The sequence below is a fragment of the Oncorhynchus masou genome, chromosome 8, assembly GCF_036934945.1.
Source record: "Oncorhynchus masou masou isolate Uvic2021 chromosome 8, UVic_Omas_1.1, whole genome shotgun sequence".
Taxonomy (NCBI): Eukaryota; Metazoa; Chordata; class Actinopteri; order Salmoniformes; family Salmonidae; genus Oncorhynchus; species Oncorhynchus masou.
The window spans coordinates 42,342,428-42,358,300 of record NC_088219.1 but is presented as its reverse complement, the minus strand read 5'-3'; the positions used below and the strand labels follow the sequence as shown (position 1 = coordinate 42,358,300).

Below are 15,873 nucleotides of genomic sequence, written 5' to 3'. Positions count from 1 at the left end.
TACCAAAGGACAGATTTCCACCTGGATCATGTTTCTTGGCCCAGGCAAGTCTCTTCTTCTTATTGGTGTCCTTCAGTGGTGGTTTCTTTGCAGAAATTTGACCATGAAGACCTGATTCTCCTCTGAACAGTTGATGTGTCTGAACTCTGTGAAACATTTATTTGGGCTGCAATTTCTGAGGCTGGTAACTCTCAGGAACCTATCGTCTGCAGCAGGGGTAACTCCGGGTCTTCCTTTCCTGTGGCGGTCCTCGTGAGAGCCAGTTTCATCATTGTGCTTGATGGTTTTTGCGACTGACCTTCATGTCTTAAAGTAATGATGGACTGTCATTTCTCTTGTATTGAATTTGGTGGGGCAGAAGAGGGAGGTAATTTTAAGGGAGGATAGCGTGCAAAAGATCTGGCAAAAAATTGCAGCGGTAGACAGCTGTGGAGAAAGCCAGGAGGAAAGGAGAAAAATGGTGTAGGAGAAAACAAAATGGCATCTCACATCTTGGTTCAGGAAATAGAAAATAGATAAAAGAGGATCTCAATAAGCTGCACTGATTTTTGAGAGAGGAAGAGGATGCCAGGCTTAGAGGTGGGGCACAATGTCAACTGGTTGGTAGGAGTGGCTAATGAATCCATAAGCAGGAAAGACAATTCTAAAGAAAACTACAAGGCTAGTCATTGGTTGTAGGGGAGATTGATGGTGAGCTACAAGAATAAAGCAGAAACCTGGGAGGATCAGGAGGATCAGGGTTTGTCTGAACTTTATGGTCTTCCACACAAAGAGCACCTCCATACTTTAAAACCTAAAATACTGAGCCTATACCTACTTATTTGGAAGATATATTCATAGACCTAGTTCTATACAAAGCTGAACCAATGAAGATCCTACCATTAAAGGTTTCTACAAAGGAGGAAAATGTGTTGGTGAACTGTGATGACTTGTGTTATGGTTTGGATTGTTTCGCCAACCTCTGTAGAAGGGATGTAAAATCCCAATGGATTTGTTGTTTTTGTTATTGTTACCTTTGAATATTTTACAACCGGTATGTTCACTTCAATATTTGTTACCAAACAGTTTAAACAAAAGCATCTTAATAAAAATGTTTATTTGCCAGTACACACATTTTGGATGCCTTATTATTCCCTATTTTAGTGCACTATCTATGTCCACTAGAGTGCAGTAGATTAGCACAGATATATGCCCATTGAAGAGTTAGGGCCAGAGGGCTCAATTCCATCAAACGTGCATGGCAGCAGTCTATGTACATTTCTTCCCGGAGTCAAATACAATCACAGACAGGTTTTCGATTATGTTAGAATGCAAAGTAAACTCACCTAACAGATGGCAATTGTTTGTTGAGATAATGGCCATGACATGATATTTTACAGTGATGTGAAATCTACAACAGTCAGCGTATCTGTGTCTCAACACTGATCCTGGGGACTCACTGTTGATGATGAATTTCCCTCCATTTGAACATCAATAAGACACAAATAACCTTTAGCTTTTAATTAACCTTGACATTGTATTAGAGTAATATGCATTAAACATCTACTGCCATTTTCAAAAAGGGTCTGGGACAAGTTAATTGGCAGATCGCCATAACAACCCCACATCAGCTGAACCATGTCACAGTATCTATAAATAACCACAATCTCAAGCAGACAATAGCCAGCTGCAAGAGAAAGAAACCATCTCTTACTACAGTCCACACCCCTGTATAACTCACAACCAGGGACCAATGTCAATCATCACTGCTCAATTTTTCAAAGGCGATATTCTCACACACAACATTCTGTACAGACAAGACTTCTTGGGGCAGTTTCCTGGACACAGATTATGCATAATCCAGGTCTAAAAAGCATGTTAAATTGTGTATTGATCTTGCTTTTTATTCCAGGACTAGGCTTAATCTGTGTCCAGGAAACTGCCCCCTCGTGTCAATGAAACAGAATGAAATAGAACTTAACAGGACTCTGCAACATAATTTAGATAGATAGATAGCCTGATATGATACTGATACTGATATGGCCATAGATAGCCTATGGGTAATGGGGTGACCTGTGCTGAATCTATGTCCATATCTATCAGGCCATGGGACTTATCTCTCACAGCCCTAATAATACCAGTATCTGGGGGGAATCCATTGTAGACAGAAAGGCTAGTGATGTCATGACGACAGTGAGGCTCCAAGACACCTAAATAACTACATACAAGCACCCACACGTCATATCCTACTCCCTAATGAACATGTACTACCAACCAAAAATACTATCCACTGCTTGCTTTGTGTTGTAAGTGGGTTACTTTGTGCAAGGTAGCTGTTACTGCATCCTCTCCACTCTCTGACTATCATCTTCCTGTAGAGTAGGGGTTTCATCCAAGCCATTTACCATTGGTGGTCTGAACATTACAGTAGGAGCCAGCACATAGTGGCTCACACTGGGGAGGCTGAGGAACTATTTAACATCTGACTGACGTGACCTTGACTGGAGGAGGCAGCCTCTCATGTCCAGGATTGACAGAACAACTATTGTGAGTGAGGGAGAAGTGACAGGTCAATGATTCACATGAGCAGAGTCAATGGTTTACATTTTTGTTAATTTATAGGGAATAGGGGACTCTTTAGAGGGATTCTCAAGAAAGAAAACAAGTAGGTGGCCAGTACGATGCAGAACACTTTTGTTAAATATTTACAGATAACACTGACAAAGAATACATATACTGTAAGTAGATCAGAGCAGATCAGCCCATGGTTTACATAACATCAGGACATACAACTGCAACACGTTTCAACTACAAGAATCTTCTTCAGGCAGCGTTGAGGGATTCTCACAAATTCTCCTAAATAATCTGGACCAAGCCATTATTTAAACACTGAAGATGCCATTGACCTCCAGAAGCCCATACGTCCCACAATGTCATGCTGGTGTCCACCAATGCAACCATCCTGTACAAACAATAGAAAACTGACCTATCTGAATCATAGCTCACAACCCAGGTCTGCTTTCCAACATAACATGAATTTTCAACTGGGCTCTTATCAAATTGGTTGAGGAAATTTGATTTTGATAGTATTCTTAGTTTGTGTCTTGCTGACCTTAGGACACTTGTGTTTGGATTAATACTCGCTGTCAGCTGTAGTGGGCTATGCTAAATCAAGAAAAGAAAGAGCATTCAACATAAAATGTTCACTTTTCTTAAATCCCTAAATTACATAGACACCTATAAGCCTATCTACTTGTGTTCCCCCCCTCTGTTCAAGTGATATGCCAAGACTTTACCGATAATCTAGTATTACGAGCTCTTTAAAATATTGCTGTTATATTAATGCTGTCAATAATACCACGTACTTTATTTTAATGGGCTGTAATATATATATATATATATATATATATATATATATATAAAAATATATATAAAAAAAAAAATATATATATTTATTTATTTATTTATTTGAGGAGAGTCAGCTGATCAGAGACACCGGAGAAAGATCTGGAAGAAAAAGGGATTTCCGGAGTCTCTCCAGCCAATAAGCGCATTCCACATGCGGACGCCGAGCGCAGTATTCGGAGCACGCGAACTGGTAGCGGACAAATGCGATTGGTGCTGATGGTGATAGTAGTGAAACCGCGGCAGCACACAAGAAGGAATCGACTGCGGACATCCACCAAGGCAGTACTTTCAAACCTGCCGTCTTGCATTAACTTACTACGCGTGTCTTCTTAAGTTATTGCTCCGTTAAAAATGAAATAGTTTTGATGGTGGTAGCTATGAATTATCCATATTTCATTGTTGTGCCTGGAACGTTGTAACCGGCGAGTTTGAGGGGTAAGGCATTGCTCTCGTAACAAGTGGCGAGGAGGGCTAACGCCGTCATTACACTAGCCAGTTTTTTTTGACTGCATGTGAGGTTATTAAGTTAGCTACATACGTTTTTGGGATAACATACATTTCGAGATTGTTCTGCATTTTCGGCAGCGTGAGTTGGGGGAAGACGCAGAATAAGTGAAGAATCAGTGGGCTTCTTGAGGTTTCTTCAATTAACTATCTAGATAGCTGTCCAGCTAACGTAAGCGGCTAAGTTAGCTAGTGTTTCCTCGAGCGGCTACTCACCATGGAGAACGCTCACACAAAGACTGTGGAGGAAGTTTACAGCCATTTCAACGTGAACGAAAGCACAGGTCTAGGTGTAGACCAAGTGAAGAGGCAGCGGGAAAAATGGGGACCTAATGGTGAGTAACATGTTTTTGAAATGTGATATCCCTTGCCTGGCAACACGGTGCACGGCCTGTTAGCTAGCTAGCATTCTTAAGCAACCGGCATGCTTGAAAAAATACTGCTGACGTCACGATCATGTTCAGGCTGACGATGACTGTGTTAAAAGAAACACACAACGACTGAAATTATATCTGTAAACTGAAACGAAATGTTGCACATTTTGTAATGATCTGCCGATTCTAAACGATGTTAAATTCCTATTTCTTAGCTATGTTTAGTTCACCCAGTCCACGTCTATCTAGATGTAATTTCCCCTTTGATTTTTTAATTTTTTTTCCCGGAAAACGTTCATGTTCAGTTGTCGAGTTTTTCTCAACTCCACAAGATGTACATCGTATCAATGCCTAGATAAAGTATTCGCACCGCTTGAGACACCCCACCCCCCCACACACAGATTTTGTTGTTACAGACCGAATTTTAAAATGGATCAAATTGAGATTTTGTCATACACAATACCCCTTAACGTCAAAGTGGAATTATGTTTTGAGAAATGTACAGATGAAAAGCTGGACCAGGAAGGTTTCCAATGCTTCCTAAAGAAGGGCACCTATTGGTAGATGGGTAAAATAAAAAAAAAAAGCACACATTGAATATCCCATTGAGCATGGTGACGTTATTAATTACACTTTGGATGGTGTATCAATGCAGTCACTACAAAGATACAGGTGTCCTAACTCCGTTGCCAGAGAGAACAGAAATGACTCAGAGATTACACAATGAGAGGCCACTGGTGACCTTAAAACAGTTTGCGTTTAATGGCTGTGAAAGAACTGAGGATGGCTTAACATTGTAGTTACTCCACAGCACAAACCTAATTATAGAGTGTAACGGCAGCCTGTACAGAGGACCAATATTCATAAAAATGCATCCTGTTTGCAATAAGGCACCAAAGTAAAACTGCAAAAACATTTGGCAAAGAAATTTGCTTTATGTTGTGAATAGAAAGTTATATTTGGGGCAAAACCAACACATTACTGAGTAACACTTCATATTATCAAGCATGGCTGCGTCATGTTGTGGGTATGCTTGTCAACGGCAAGGACCAGAGTTTTTATTTTATTTATGATTAAAAAACAACAGAATAAAGCTAATGTAACAGTAACTTTAGACCGGGCGCGAACTAGGGACTCTCTGCACACATCAAGTCACCCTCAGCATCGTTACCCATCGCTCCACAAAAGCCGCAGCCCTTGCAGAGGGGAACTACTACTTCATGGTCTCAGAGCAAGTGACGTCACCGATTTGAAACGCTATTTGGCGCAAACACCGCTACCTAGCTAGCCATTTCACATCCGTTACACTAAGCACAGGCAAAATCCTACAGGGAAACCTGGTTCAGTCTGCTTTCCAACAGACACTGGAAGACAAATTCACCTTTCATCAGGATAATAACCTAAAACACAAGGCCAAGTGTATGTACAATACACACACACACACACACACACACACACACACACACACTGCAGTTGCTTACCAAGATGACATAGAATCTTCCTGAGTGGCCTAGTTACTATTTACACTTAAAATGACTTGACACTATGGCAAGACTTGAAAATGGCTGTCAAGTAATGATCAACAACCAACTTGACAGAGCTTGAAAACAAAATTTAAATAAATAAATAATTTTACATTCTAGATGTGTGAAGCTCTTAGACTGTAAGGTCACCAAAGGTGACTCTAAACGTATTGACTCGGTGTGAATACCTATGTTAGATATTTCTGAATTTAATTTTCAATTCAATGGCAAAATATTAACTAGTTTTCACTTTGTTATTATGGTGTATTGTGTGGAGATAAGTGAGATCGGTTTAATACATTTTGAATTCGGTTTGTAACACAACAAGAAGTGAAACATTTAAGGCTGAACATTTCTGAAGCCACTGCACATATGGTTAGTTCTGTCGTAACATTCCGGAACACTCTCTTTACACGCTACTTTCATTCAGTGGTTTTCGTAGCAGGTTCCCAGAGCATTTTCACTAACCCTTATCCCTAACCTGTTACGAAAAAGTCACTTTGGTATTGAAGTGGCATAACGAGTGTTTCAGTAACATTTCTCTCACTGTTCTCTATTTTCGGTGTCGTGTCCCTTGGATGATTTGCAGAATTGCCTGCCGAGGAGGGTAAGCAAATTTGTTTCTTTGTGTTCAGTTTACTTCTTCAATGCCACATTTGAAGGTATCCCCATTATTTGGATGCTATCAAAACCTCTCTTTTGTTCTCTTAGGAAAATCTTTATGGGAGCTGGTGGTTGAACAGTTTGAAGACCTGCTTGTGAGGATTCTTCTTCTTGCAGCCTGCATATCTTTTGTAAGTATAACATGACCCGATTCCGGCACATGAGAATCATAGTAAGTAAGTACGAACATAACTGGGGCACGTGCAAATCAAGGCAGACCATACTCAATAGGGTTTTCTTTAGGGTTCATACACACCAATGGCATTTGCCTGCAGAGAGTACTTGTGAATGGATTTTTACATGTAGAATTGCACAGAAAATGTCAACGCGCTGAGCGATTGGTAGACAAATGGTAGATCCACGTTCAGTGGGACGTGTGCCACCATTGAGAAACTGCTAGCCCCTAGGTTTTCATTAGGCCTGAGGCCCACAGCTCTACTAACCTCATGATGGATTTCTATATAATCTGACTTTATTCTGGTGAAAAATATAGTGAACTGGCATTTGTCCAGTACTATAGGAATAATTGGTTATTGCTCCTACTTGTATGTCATTACGTCTTAGGTTACAGTATTGGAACGAGGGGTGTGTGTGTAGTCCTGGTCGGTCCCTGGATGGGTCCCTGTTCTAAAAAAATAAATGTCCCAATGCTCCAGGGCAGTGTGTAGGATGCTGTCTTTCAGATAGGTCATAATGCAGTTGTCCGGACTCTGTGGTCATTAAAGATCCCATGGCACTTATCATAATAGTAGGGATGTTTACCCCCTTCCTGTTGCTCAGTGGTTCTCAAACCTCTCCTTGGGGAACCACAGACATTTCACAATTTTGTTTGGGTGTAGCCCTCAACTAGTTCACCTGATTCATGAAGTCACAGGCTTGATGAATAGTTGGCAAGTTGAATCAGGTGCGCTAGCTCTGGAATAGATCAAATGCTTGGAATGGTTGGGGGGTCTTTGATGAGAGTTTTGAGAACCACTGCTGTTGGCTGATATTCAATGCCACTGCTGTAAATATCACCAGCAGCATGGACACATGGTGATGGTCAGGAATCGAGCCTGTAAATCACATCCAGTATTAGGTAGATCACATAAACAAGTCCCGGGCGGGCTTGAGCTGTCAAGCTGTTCATGTTTGACATTTTGATTTGATAGGCTGTACCTCTGTGTTCGGAGGAGGCATAAAGCTGTGTGACACGTTTCTGGTTCTGGCCTAGATTCTGATTGAGCGGACAAGTTACCCCTGTCCCTGTTCTGAAACAGTCTTAGAGGCCTCTCCCATTCTCTGGGGAAGATTTGCTGAATTGGGACAAACTCATGACGCTCAATACATTTACTAATGCGCAGTAGTGAGAGGCTTTCAATCCCCTATTCATAGCTGAAATGATTGTCACTATATTATTGACTGTGTTATTGCCAGAGAGCTTGACAAGGCTAATTAGTTGGCCTCTGAGTTAATGATGCCACAGCCTTTGTAATGCACTCCTCTGCCCAAGGAGGAGTTCTACTCTGGTCCATCTCCTCCCTATATATTGATTGACTGTCAGAGACATCAAAATAGAATGAGAGGGTGTGGCTATTTAACCTCCTCATTCAAAGAAGTGGTCATTGCATTGTATAGCAATCAAGATCAAGCTTGGCCTTTTATGAACGCTGTTGTGAGGGAGGCTACCACTCCAGCCCTGAAGTATAGACTAGTTTAAGATGTGCAGTTGTCAGTATATATACAATTATACCCTCTGTTTCTGAGTCATTTCTGTGAGGTAAAATGTTTGGGCCTCATCAGATTGATTTGATCTCTTATGTAATCTGGTCATTCAAACGGCGCTGGTTAAAATCTATGCATCCGTTTTCATTGGCTGAGAAGGACTTTATGGAAATGAATACCACTTCAGAGAGGAGTCGCTTGCTGTTCAGATAGAGGACTGAATGCGTTTAGCCAGAAACGGGGTGCCTGAACAGGACAGAGTTGTGCGGATCTTTGAATTTGAACTACTACAGTTATTAGCAGTAGCATGTTCAACTAGGGCTGTGACGGCCATGGAGTTTTGGATGATGTTTATGTCAGCCAAATGAACGCGCTCACCATTTTTATAATCGTTCAAATGGCAACAAAAAATATATTTCATTTAAGACCCATGTACTCTGCTCCTGAATGCCTGAGCTGCTGTAAAATGTGCATGAAAGTTAGATATCTAGCTAATGTGCTTGCTAAAATAAAATTTGATTGATAACATACACATGGTTAACCTGTTAGACCTCTCTCCCTTTGTGCAATTTCCGCCTGAAGACATATCAAATCAAATTTATTTATATAGCCCTTCGTACATCAGCTGATATCTCAAAGTGCTGTACAGAAACCCAGCCTAAAACCCCAAACGGCAAGCAATGCAGGTGTAGAAGCACGGTGGTTAGGAAAAACTCCCTAGAAAGGCCAAAACCTAGGAAGAAACCTAGAGAGGAACCAGGCTATGTGGGGTGGCCAGTCCTCTTCTGGCTGTGCCGGGTAGAGATTATAACAGAACATGGCCAAGATGTTCAAATGTTCATAAATGACCAGCATGGACGAATAATAATAAGGTAGAACAGTTGAAACTGGAGCAGCAGCACGGCCAGGTGGACTGGGGACAGCAAGGAGTCATCATGTCAGGTAGTCCTGGGGCATGGTCCTACGGCTCAGGTCCTCCGAGAGAGAGAAGGAGAGAATTAGAGAACACACACTTAGATTCACACAGGACACTGAATTGGACAGGAGAAGTACTCCAGATATAACAAACTGACCCCAGCCCCCCGACACATAAACTACTGCAGCATAAATACAGGAGGGGTCAGGAGACACTGTGTCCCCATCCGAGGACACCCCCGGACAGGGCCAAACAGGAAGGATATAACCCCACCCACTTTGCCAAAGCACAGCCCCCACACCACTAGAGGGATATCTTCAACCACCAACTTACCATCCTGAGACAAAGCTGAGTATAGCCCGCAAAGATCTCCGCCATGGCACAACCCAAGGGGGGGTGCCAACCCAGACAGGATGACCGCATCAGTGAATCAACCCACTCAGGTGACGCACCCCTTCCAGGGACGGCATGAGAGAGCCCCAGTAAGCCAGTGACTCAGCCCCTATAATAGGGTTAGAGGCGTTGAATCCCAGTGGAAAGAGGGGAACCGGCCAGGCAGAGACAGCAAGGGCGGTTCGTTGCTCCAGAGCCTTTCCGTTCACCTTCCCACTCCTGGGCCAGACTACACTCAATCATATGACCCACTGAAGAGATGAGTCTTCAGTAAAGACTTAAAGGTTGAGACCGAGTTTGCGTCTCTGACATGGGTAGGCAGACCGTTCCATAAAAATGGAGCTCTATAGGAGAAAGCCCTGCCTCCAGCTGTTTGCTTAGAAATTCTAGGGACAATTAGGAGGCCTGCGTCTTGTGACCGTAGCGTACGTGTAGGTATGTACGGCAGGACCAAATCAGAGAGATCTAACAGCCTGTAGCTCAGGCACAGAATCAAGGATATGCATATTCTTGGTACCATTTGAAAGAGAACACTCTGAAGTTTGTGTAAATGTGAATTGAATGTAGGAGAATAACACACAATAGATCTGGTTTAGATAATAAATGAAAAAAACATGTTTTTTCATTTTATTATTGTTGTATCATCTTTAAAATGAACAAGACAAAACAAACATTCAGATAGGATGATGGGGACAATTTCAGTGAAAAACATAAGAGGGAAACAGTACTTGTGCAAAGTTTCAGAATGATAACTTCCAAAATGAGTGTGCTACATGACATTTATCATGAAGTCACCCAGGTGTCCCACACAAGTAGCCCAAATGTACCCAAGTGGCCAAATTAGTGAAGGTATACATTTTGAAACAAATAACTATATACAAAATACCAAAATGGTATTCTAACCCCCCCCCCCAAATTGAGAAACTAAACAGGAGAAAAAAATATTGATAAAAAATAGATATATTTATACACATTTACAAAATAACATGGGTAACTATTTACACACTTTCAATATTTGGAAGACCCCCAGTCCTCTATCAAATCAATTTATATAGCCCCAGCCTAAAACCCCAAACAGCAAGCAATGCAGGTGTATAAGCACGGTGGCTAGGAAAAACTCCCCAGAGAGGCAAAAACCTAGAGAGGAACCAGGCTATGTGGGGTGGCCAGTCCTCTTCTGGCTGTGCCGGGTGGAGATCACAGTGGATGTAGAGGGTGCAACAGGACAGCACCTCGAGTAAAAATGAACAGTTTAGGGTTCCATAGCCGCAGGCAGAACAGTTGAAACTGGAACAGCAGCAAGGCCGGGTGGACTGGGGACAGCAAGGAGTCATCATGGCAGGCAGTCCTGAAGCATGGTCCAAGGACCAGGAGAAAGAGAGAGCAGACTTAAATTCACACAAGACACCGGATAAGACAGGAAAAGTACTCCAGATATAACAGATGAACACTTGTGGCAGAAGGGGCAGGGCTTAGTGCTGTAGACAGCAAGCTCCTTGATGCTCCCTCTAATGTAGACTGATTGTAAATAAATAAAATCAGTCTACATTAGAGGGAGCATCAAGGAGCTTGCTGGCTACAGCACCACTTCACCAAGCCCTGTCCCTTCTGCTCCTGCCACAAGTGTTCATCTGCCCAAATTTATTTGTGCAGGCATGGATGTTCTTAAGGGCCAAAAGTATATACATTGCTCAAAAAAATAAAGGGAACACTCGCTCCATCCACCAATGCCACGTTGCAACACAGACTGTCCAGGAGTTGGCAGATGTTTTAGTCCAGGTCTGGGAGGAGATCCCTCAGGAGACCATCCGCCACCTCATCAGGAGCATGCCCAGGCGTTGTAAGGAGGTCATACAGGCACGCGGAGGCCTCACACACTACTGAGCCTAATTTTGACTTGTTTTAAGGACATCAAAGTTTGATCAGCCTGTAGTGTGGTTTTCCACTTTAATTTTGAGTGTCACTCCAAATCCAGACCTCCATGGGTTGATAAATTTGATTTCCATTGATAATTTTTGTGTGATTTTGTTGTCAGCACATTCAACTATGTAAAGAAAAAAGTATTTAATAAAAATATTTCATTCATTCAGATCTAGGATGTGTTATTTTAGTGGTCCCTTTTATTTTTTTGAGCGGTTTATATACACACACACGCAGGCTATGGTGGTTCTCATACAAACAGACCCTCACAATGACTAGCTAACATGTGCTTTACCCATTTCATTACATCTTTATATATTGCAAATAAAATGTATAAACAATCACAAATAGTATTTCATATTAATTTCAAACAACGGCATTAGCATGAGAGCAACTTACCAGTCCAAAACCATGTCCTCTCCGTTCAAAAAATAATAATAAAATTGTTTCTACATTCGTATATCTAGTCTTAGAATTAGCTTTCCTTGACTTATTCGCCATGATGTTGGATAAATAAACAGCTGAAGATGCAAGTCACTGAAATACTGCGTGTAATAAGCTTGGCTCCTTCGCCGTAGAATTGGCAATGGCGAAAGAACGGTCCTTACGCCAGTGTTCAATGGAAAGGTTTGTCTTACAACAAGATTTCAAGACGATCTGTGGTCATTGGGTTAAAAGACAGTCAATCAATGAGACAGTGGTCATATAATTGGTGCACAATGGGCTCTTACAACAAAGAATCATTGGTGCACAATGGGCTCTTACAACAAAGAGTCATGGGATATTGCCGTTTTACCTCTGCTCATTGGCTATCTACCCAGCTAGATTTCAAGACGATCAGTGGTCATTGGGTTAAAAGACAGTCAATCAACGAGACAGTGGTCATATAATTGGTGCACAATGGGCTCCTCACTTGTCTTCTAATCGTTTTTTTGGGGTCAATACGTCCCGCAAAATGACACATCAGGTTTGGTTGTGTTCCAAACAGTTGATTGCAAGGTAACCAAACATGACTGGATAAAGTCAGGGAAAGTCTCTCTTTTACGTTGGATGTTACGTCAAATTGAATGACATGAAATTCAACGAGATAAGCGCTCACAAAATGTTTCGTGTTAGGCTATAAAAAATGGATTTAACTGAGCAAAAGACCACTCATTGTGTAACAATGAGCCTTGGGATTGCAACCAGAGCAAGATCTTCAAAGGTAAACTATTTATTTCAATGCAATCTGTGATTTTTGTTACGCTGGCTGAATAAGTAGTTTGATATGGGGGTCTGTGCTCAGATAATCGCAGCGTATTCTTTCGCAACAAATAATTTTTTACATCTGACAACGCAGTTGGATTAGCAAGATTCTAGGGTTTCGAACATGTCAGACACTTGTATTTTCATGAATGTTTAATGTGACTTATGTAGCGATCACCTATGTTGAATTTAATCCCGCTAACGGGTTCGGTGCGCAGAGAGGTTAATGTGAGTGTTGTGAAATGCTTGTGCTTCTAGTTCCGACTGCATTATCGAACAAGTAATCTAACAATTTCCTAACTGCAAGGTGCAGTTGGTGGTTTAAATGTCATAGGAGTAATATAAGATATGTAAACATTATTAGTGGCTTTTTTTAAAGTGACGAGTCGTACATTTTATTAAAGTGGGTCTCAATGTAGGCAGCAGCCTCCCAGAGTTAGTGATGGCTGTTTAGCAGTCTGATGGCCTTGAGATAGAAGCTGTTTTTTTTTTCAGTCCCAGCTTTGATGCACCTGTACTGACCTCGCCTTCTGGATGATAGTGGTGTGAACAGGCAGTGGCTCGGGTGGTTGTTGTCCTTGATGATCTTTTTGGCCTTCCTGTGACATCCGGTGCTGTAAGTGTCATGGAGGGCAGTTAGTTTGCCCCCGGTGATTCGTTGTGCAGACTGCACCACCCTCTGGAGAGCCTTTTGGTTGAGGGCAGAGCAGTTGCCGTACCAGGCTGTGATACAGCTCGACGGGATGCTCTCGATTGTACATCTGTCAAAGTTGGGGAGTGTGAACCCAGCAGCATTGCAGTTCTTGGCACGTTCAAATCGTTGTGCCTGGCACCTACTACCATACCCCATTCAAAGGCACTTAAATATTTTGTCTTGCCCATTCACCCTCTGAATGGCACACGTGCACAATTGATGTCTTCGGTTACAGAAGGATTTTTAAGCCTCGTCTCCTCCCCTTCCTCAACACTGATTTTGAAGTGGATTTAACAAGTGTCATAAGGGATCATAGCATTCACCTGGTCAGTCTGTCATGGAAAGATCAGGTGCTCCTAATGTTTTGTACGAAAGGTGTCATTTCAAATATGGATTCGGTGAGAAAACATTACGTAACAGCCAGCGTGTGCTTGTCAAGCTCTCATTTCGAGTTTGAGTGTTTCTTTACATGACCGTTGACTTGTAAAGCACTAGTGAATTTACTCAATACAAATGGTGACACTAACATCTAGTGGTTTCATTATGTAGGGCGTGTGGTGACACTAACATCTAGTGGTTTCATTATGTAGGGCGTGTTACTGTATTTCACTGCATAGTTTGTAAACAGTGCAGTTTCAGATGTACTTTGAGACGGTTTAGTGTGCTTGTGATGCTTCAGCATCAACCCATCTGCATTCGTATCCACTGCTGTAGAAAAAACATTAAGCTGTACCTAAGGTAAACTGAATAAGAGTTTTTGTAGTTGCTTTTTGCTGGTTCATGTAAACTAAAAATAAAATATTCTGTTAATTTGTGTTTAGAAATCAGAGAATCTGTTAATCCTTTGGAACACAATTAGTTTTTTTAGAAGTGGAAAGAAAAATACCATCTCGACAGATCGGTGACTAGCCTCCCTAAAATCTGTATCAGACCCCAAAATCCCACATCATTGGAGCTGTAGTTAGATACGTCAAAAGAATAGTAGGATTTGTATAATTGATTCATTTACGTGGCAGTTTTTTTTTACCTCACATTTATCAAGTATCGTGATACCAAACCTGGTATCGTTGCAAGACTAATCTCCTCTACATCCTAAAGCTGATATCTGATTGAGATGTTAATATCTGGTAGTGCAGGGCATAATGTCTAAATCTGTTATGCATGTATTGTTGTCTGACCTGTCTGCCTAATTTGTCCTCTGTTAGGTGCTGGCCTGGTTTGAGGAGGGAGAGGAGACCATCACCGCGTTCGTTGAGCCTTTTGTAATTTTGCTGATTCTTATAGCCAATGCCATTGTGGGTGTCTGGCAGGTAAGCAGGTCTTCTAAAATATTTTCCTTTTTTTTTAGTTAGCTTAGTTATTCTTTGGGGTCGGATTTACCGTCCTACCCAAACAGTAATTGTTAATTGATTGTAGTAGACCAAGCTTATGATGGGATCAGGCCACATCTCCAGGCCATATAACAAACTTCTTTTTTTAATTTTATTTTTACCTTTATTTAACCAGGCAATTCAGTTAAGAACAAATTCTTATTTTCAATGATGGCCTGGGAACAGTAGGTTAACTGCCTGTTCAGGGGCAGAAAAACAGATTTTTTGTACCATGTCAGCTTGGGGATTTGAACTTGCAACCTTCCGGTTACTAGTCCAACGCTCTAACCACTAGGCTACCCTGCCGCCCCTCCACTCTAACCACTAGGCTACCCTGCCGCCCCTCCACTCTAACCACTAGGCTACCCTGCCGCCCCTCCACTCTAACCACTAGGCTACCCTGCCGCCCCTCCACTCTAACCACTAGGCTACCCTGCCGCCCCTCCACTCTAACCACTAGGCTACCCTGCCGCCCCTCCACCGCTCTAACCACTAGGCTACCCTGCCGGCCCTACACTCTAACCACTAGGCTACCCTGCCGGCCCTACACTCTAACCACTAGGATACCCTGCCGCCCCTACACTCTAACCACTAGGCTACCCTAACCACTAGCCCCTCCACTCTAACCACTAGGCTACCCTGCCGCCCCTCCACTCTAACCACTAGGCTACCCTGCCGCCTCTACACTCTAACCACTAGGCTACCAGCCGCCCCTCCACTCTAACCACTAGGCTACCCTGCCGGCCCTATACTCTAACCACTAGGGTACCCTGCCGCCCCTACACTCTAACCACTAGGCTACCCTGCAGCCTCTCCACTCTAACCACTAGGCTACCCTGCCGCCCCTACACTCTAACCACTAGGCTACCCTGCCGCCCTCCACTCTAACCACTAGGCTACCCTGCCGCCCCTCCACTCTAACCACTAGGCTACCCTGCCGCCTCTCCACTCTAACCACTAGGCTACCAGCCGCCCCTCCACTCTAACCACTAGGCTACCCTGCCGCCCTCCACTCTAACCACTAGGCTACCCTGCCGCCCCTACACTCTAACCACTAGGCTACCCTGCCTCCCCTCCAGCTAACCACTCTACCCTGCCTCCCCTCCACTCTAACCACTAGGCTACCCTGCCGCCCCCACACTCTAACCACTAGGCTACCCTGCAGCCTCTACACTCTAAC

The 15,873-nt window shown here is 42.7% G+C and overlaps 1 protein-coding gene across 1 annotated transcript in view; it reads left to right on the top strand.

Moving 5' to 3' along the window:
- The first annotated feature begins 3,548 nt into the window (after positions 1-3,548).
- LOC135544685 (sarcoplasmic/endoplasmic reticulum calcium ATPase 2) overlaps positions 3,549-15,873 on the top strand; it is a 35,647-nt gene continuing 23,322 nt past the window's right edge. Inside the window, exons 1-4 of the mRNA XM_064972488.1 lie at positions 3,549-4,226; positions 6,378-6,395; positions 6,500-6,582; positions 14,529-14,633. Of these exons, the coding sequence (XP_064828560.1) occupies positions 4,109-4,226; positions 6,378-6,395; positions 6,500-6,582; positions 14,529-14,633 (324 nt within the window). The 5' untranslated portion in view covers positions 3,549-4,108. The remainder of the gene's footprint in view (positions 4,227-6,377; positions 6,396-6,499; positions 6,583-14,528; positions 14,634-15,873) is intronic.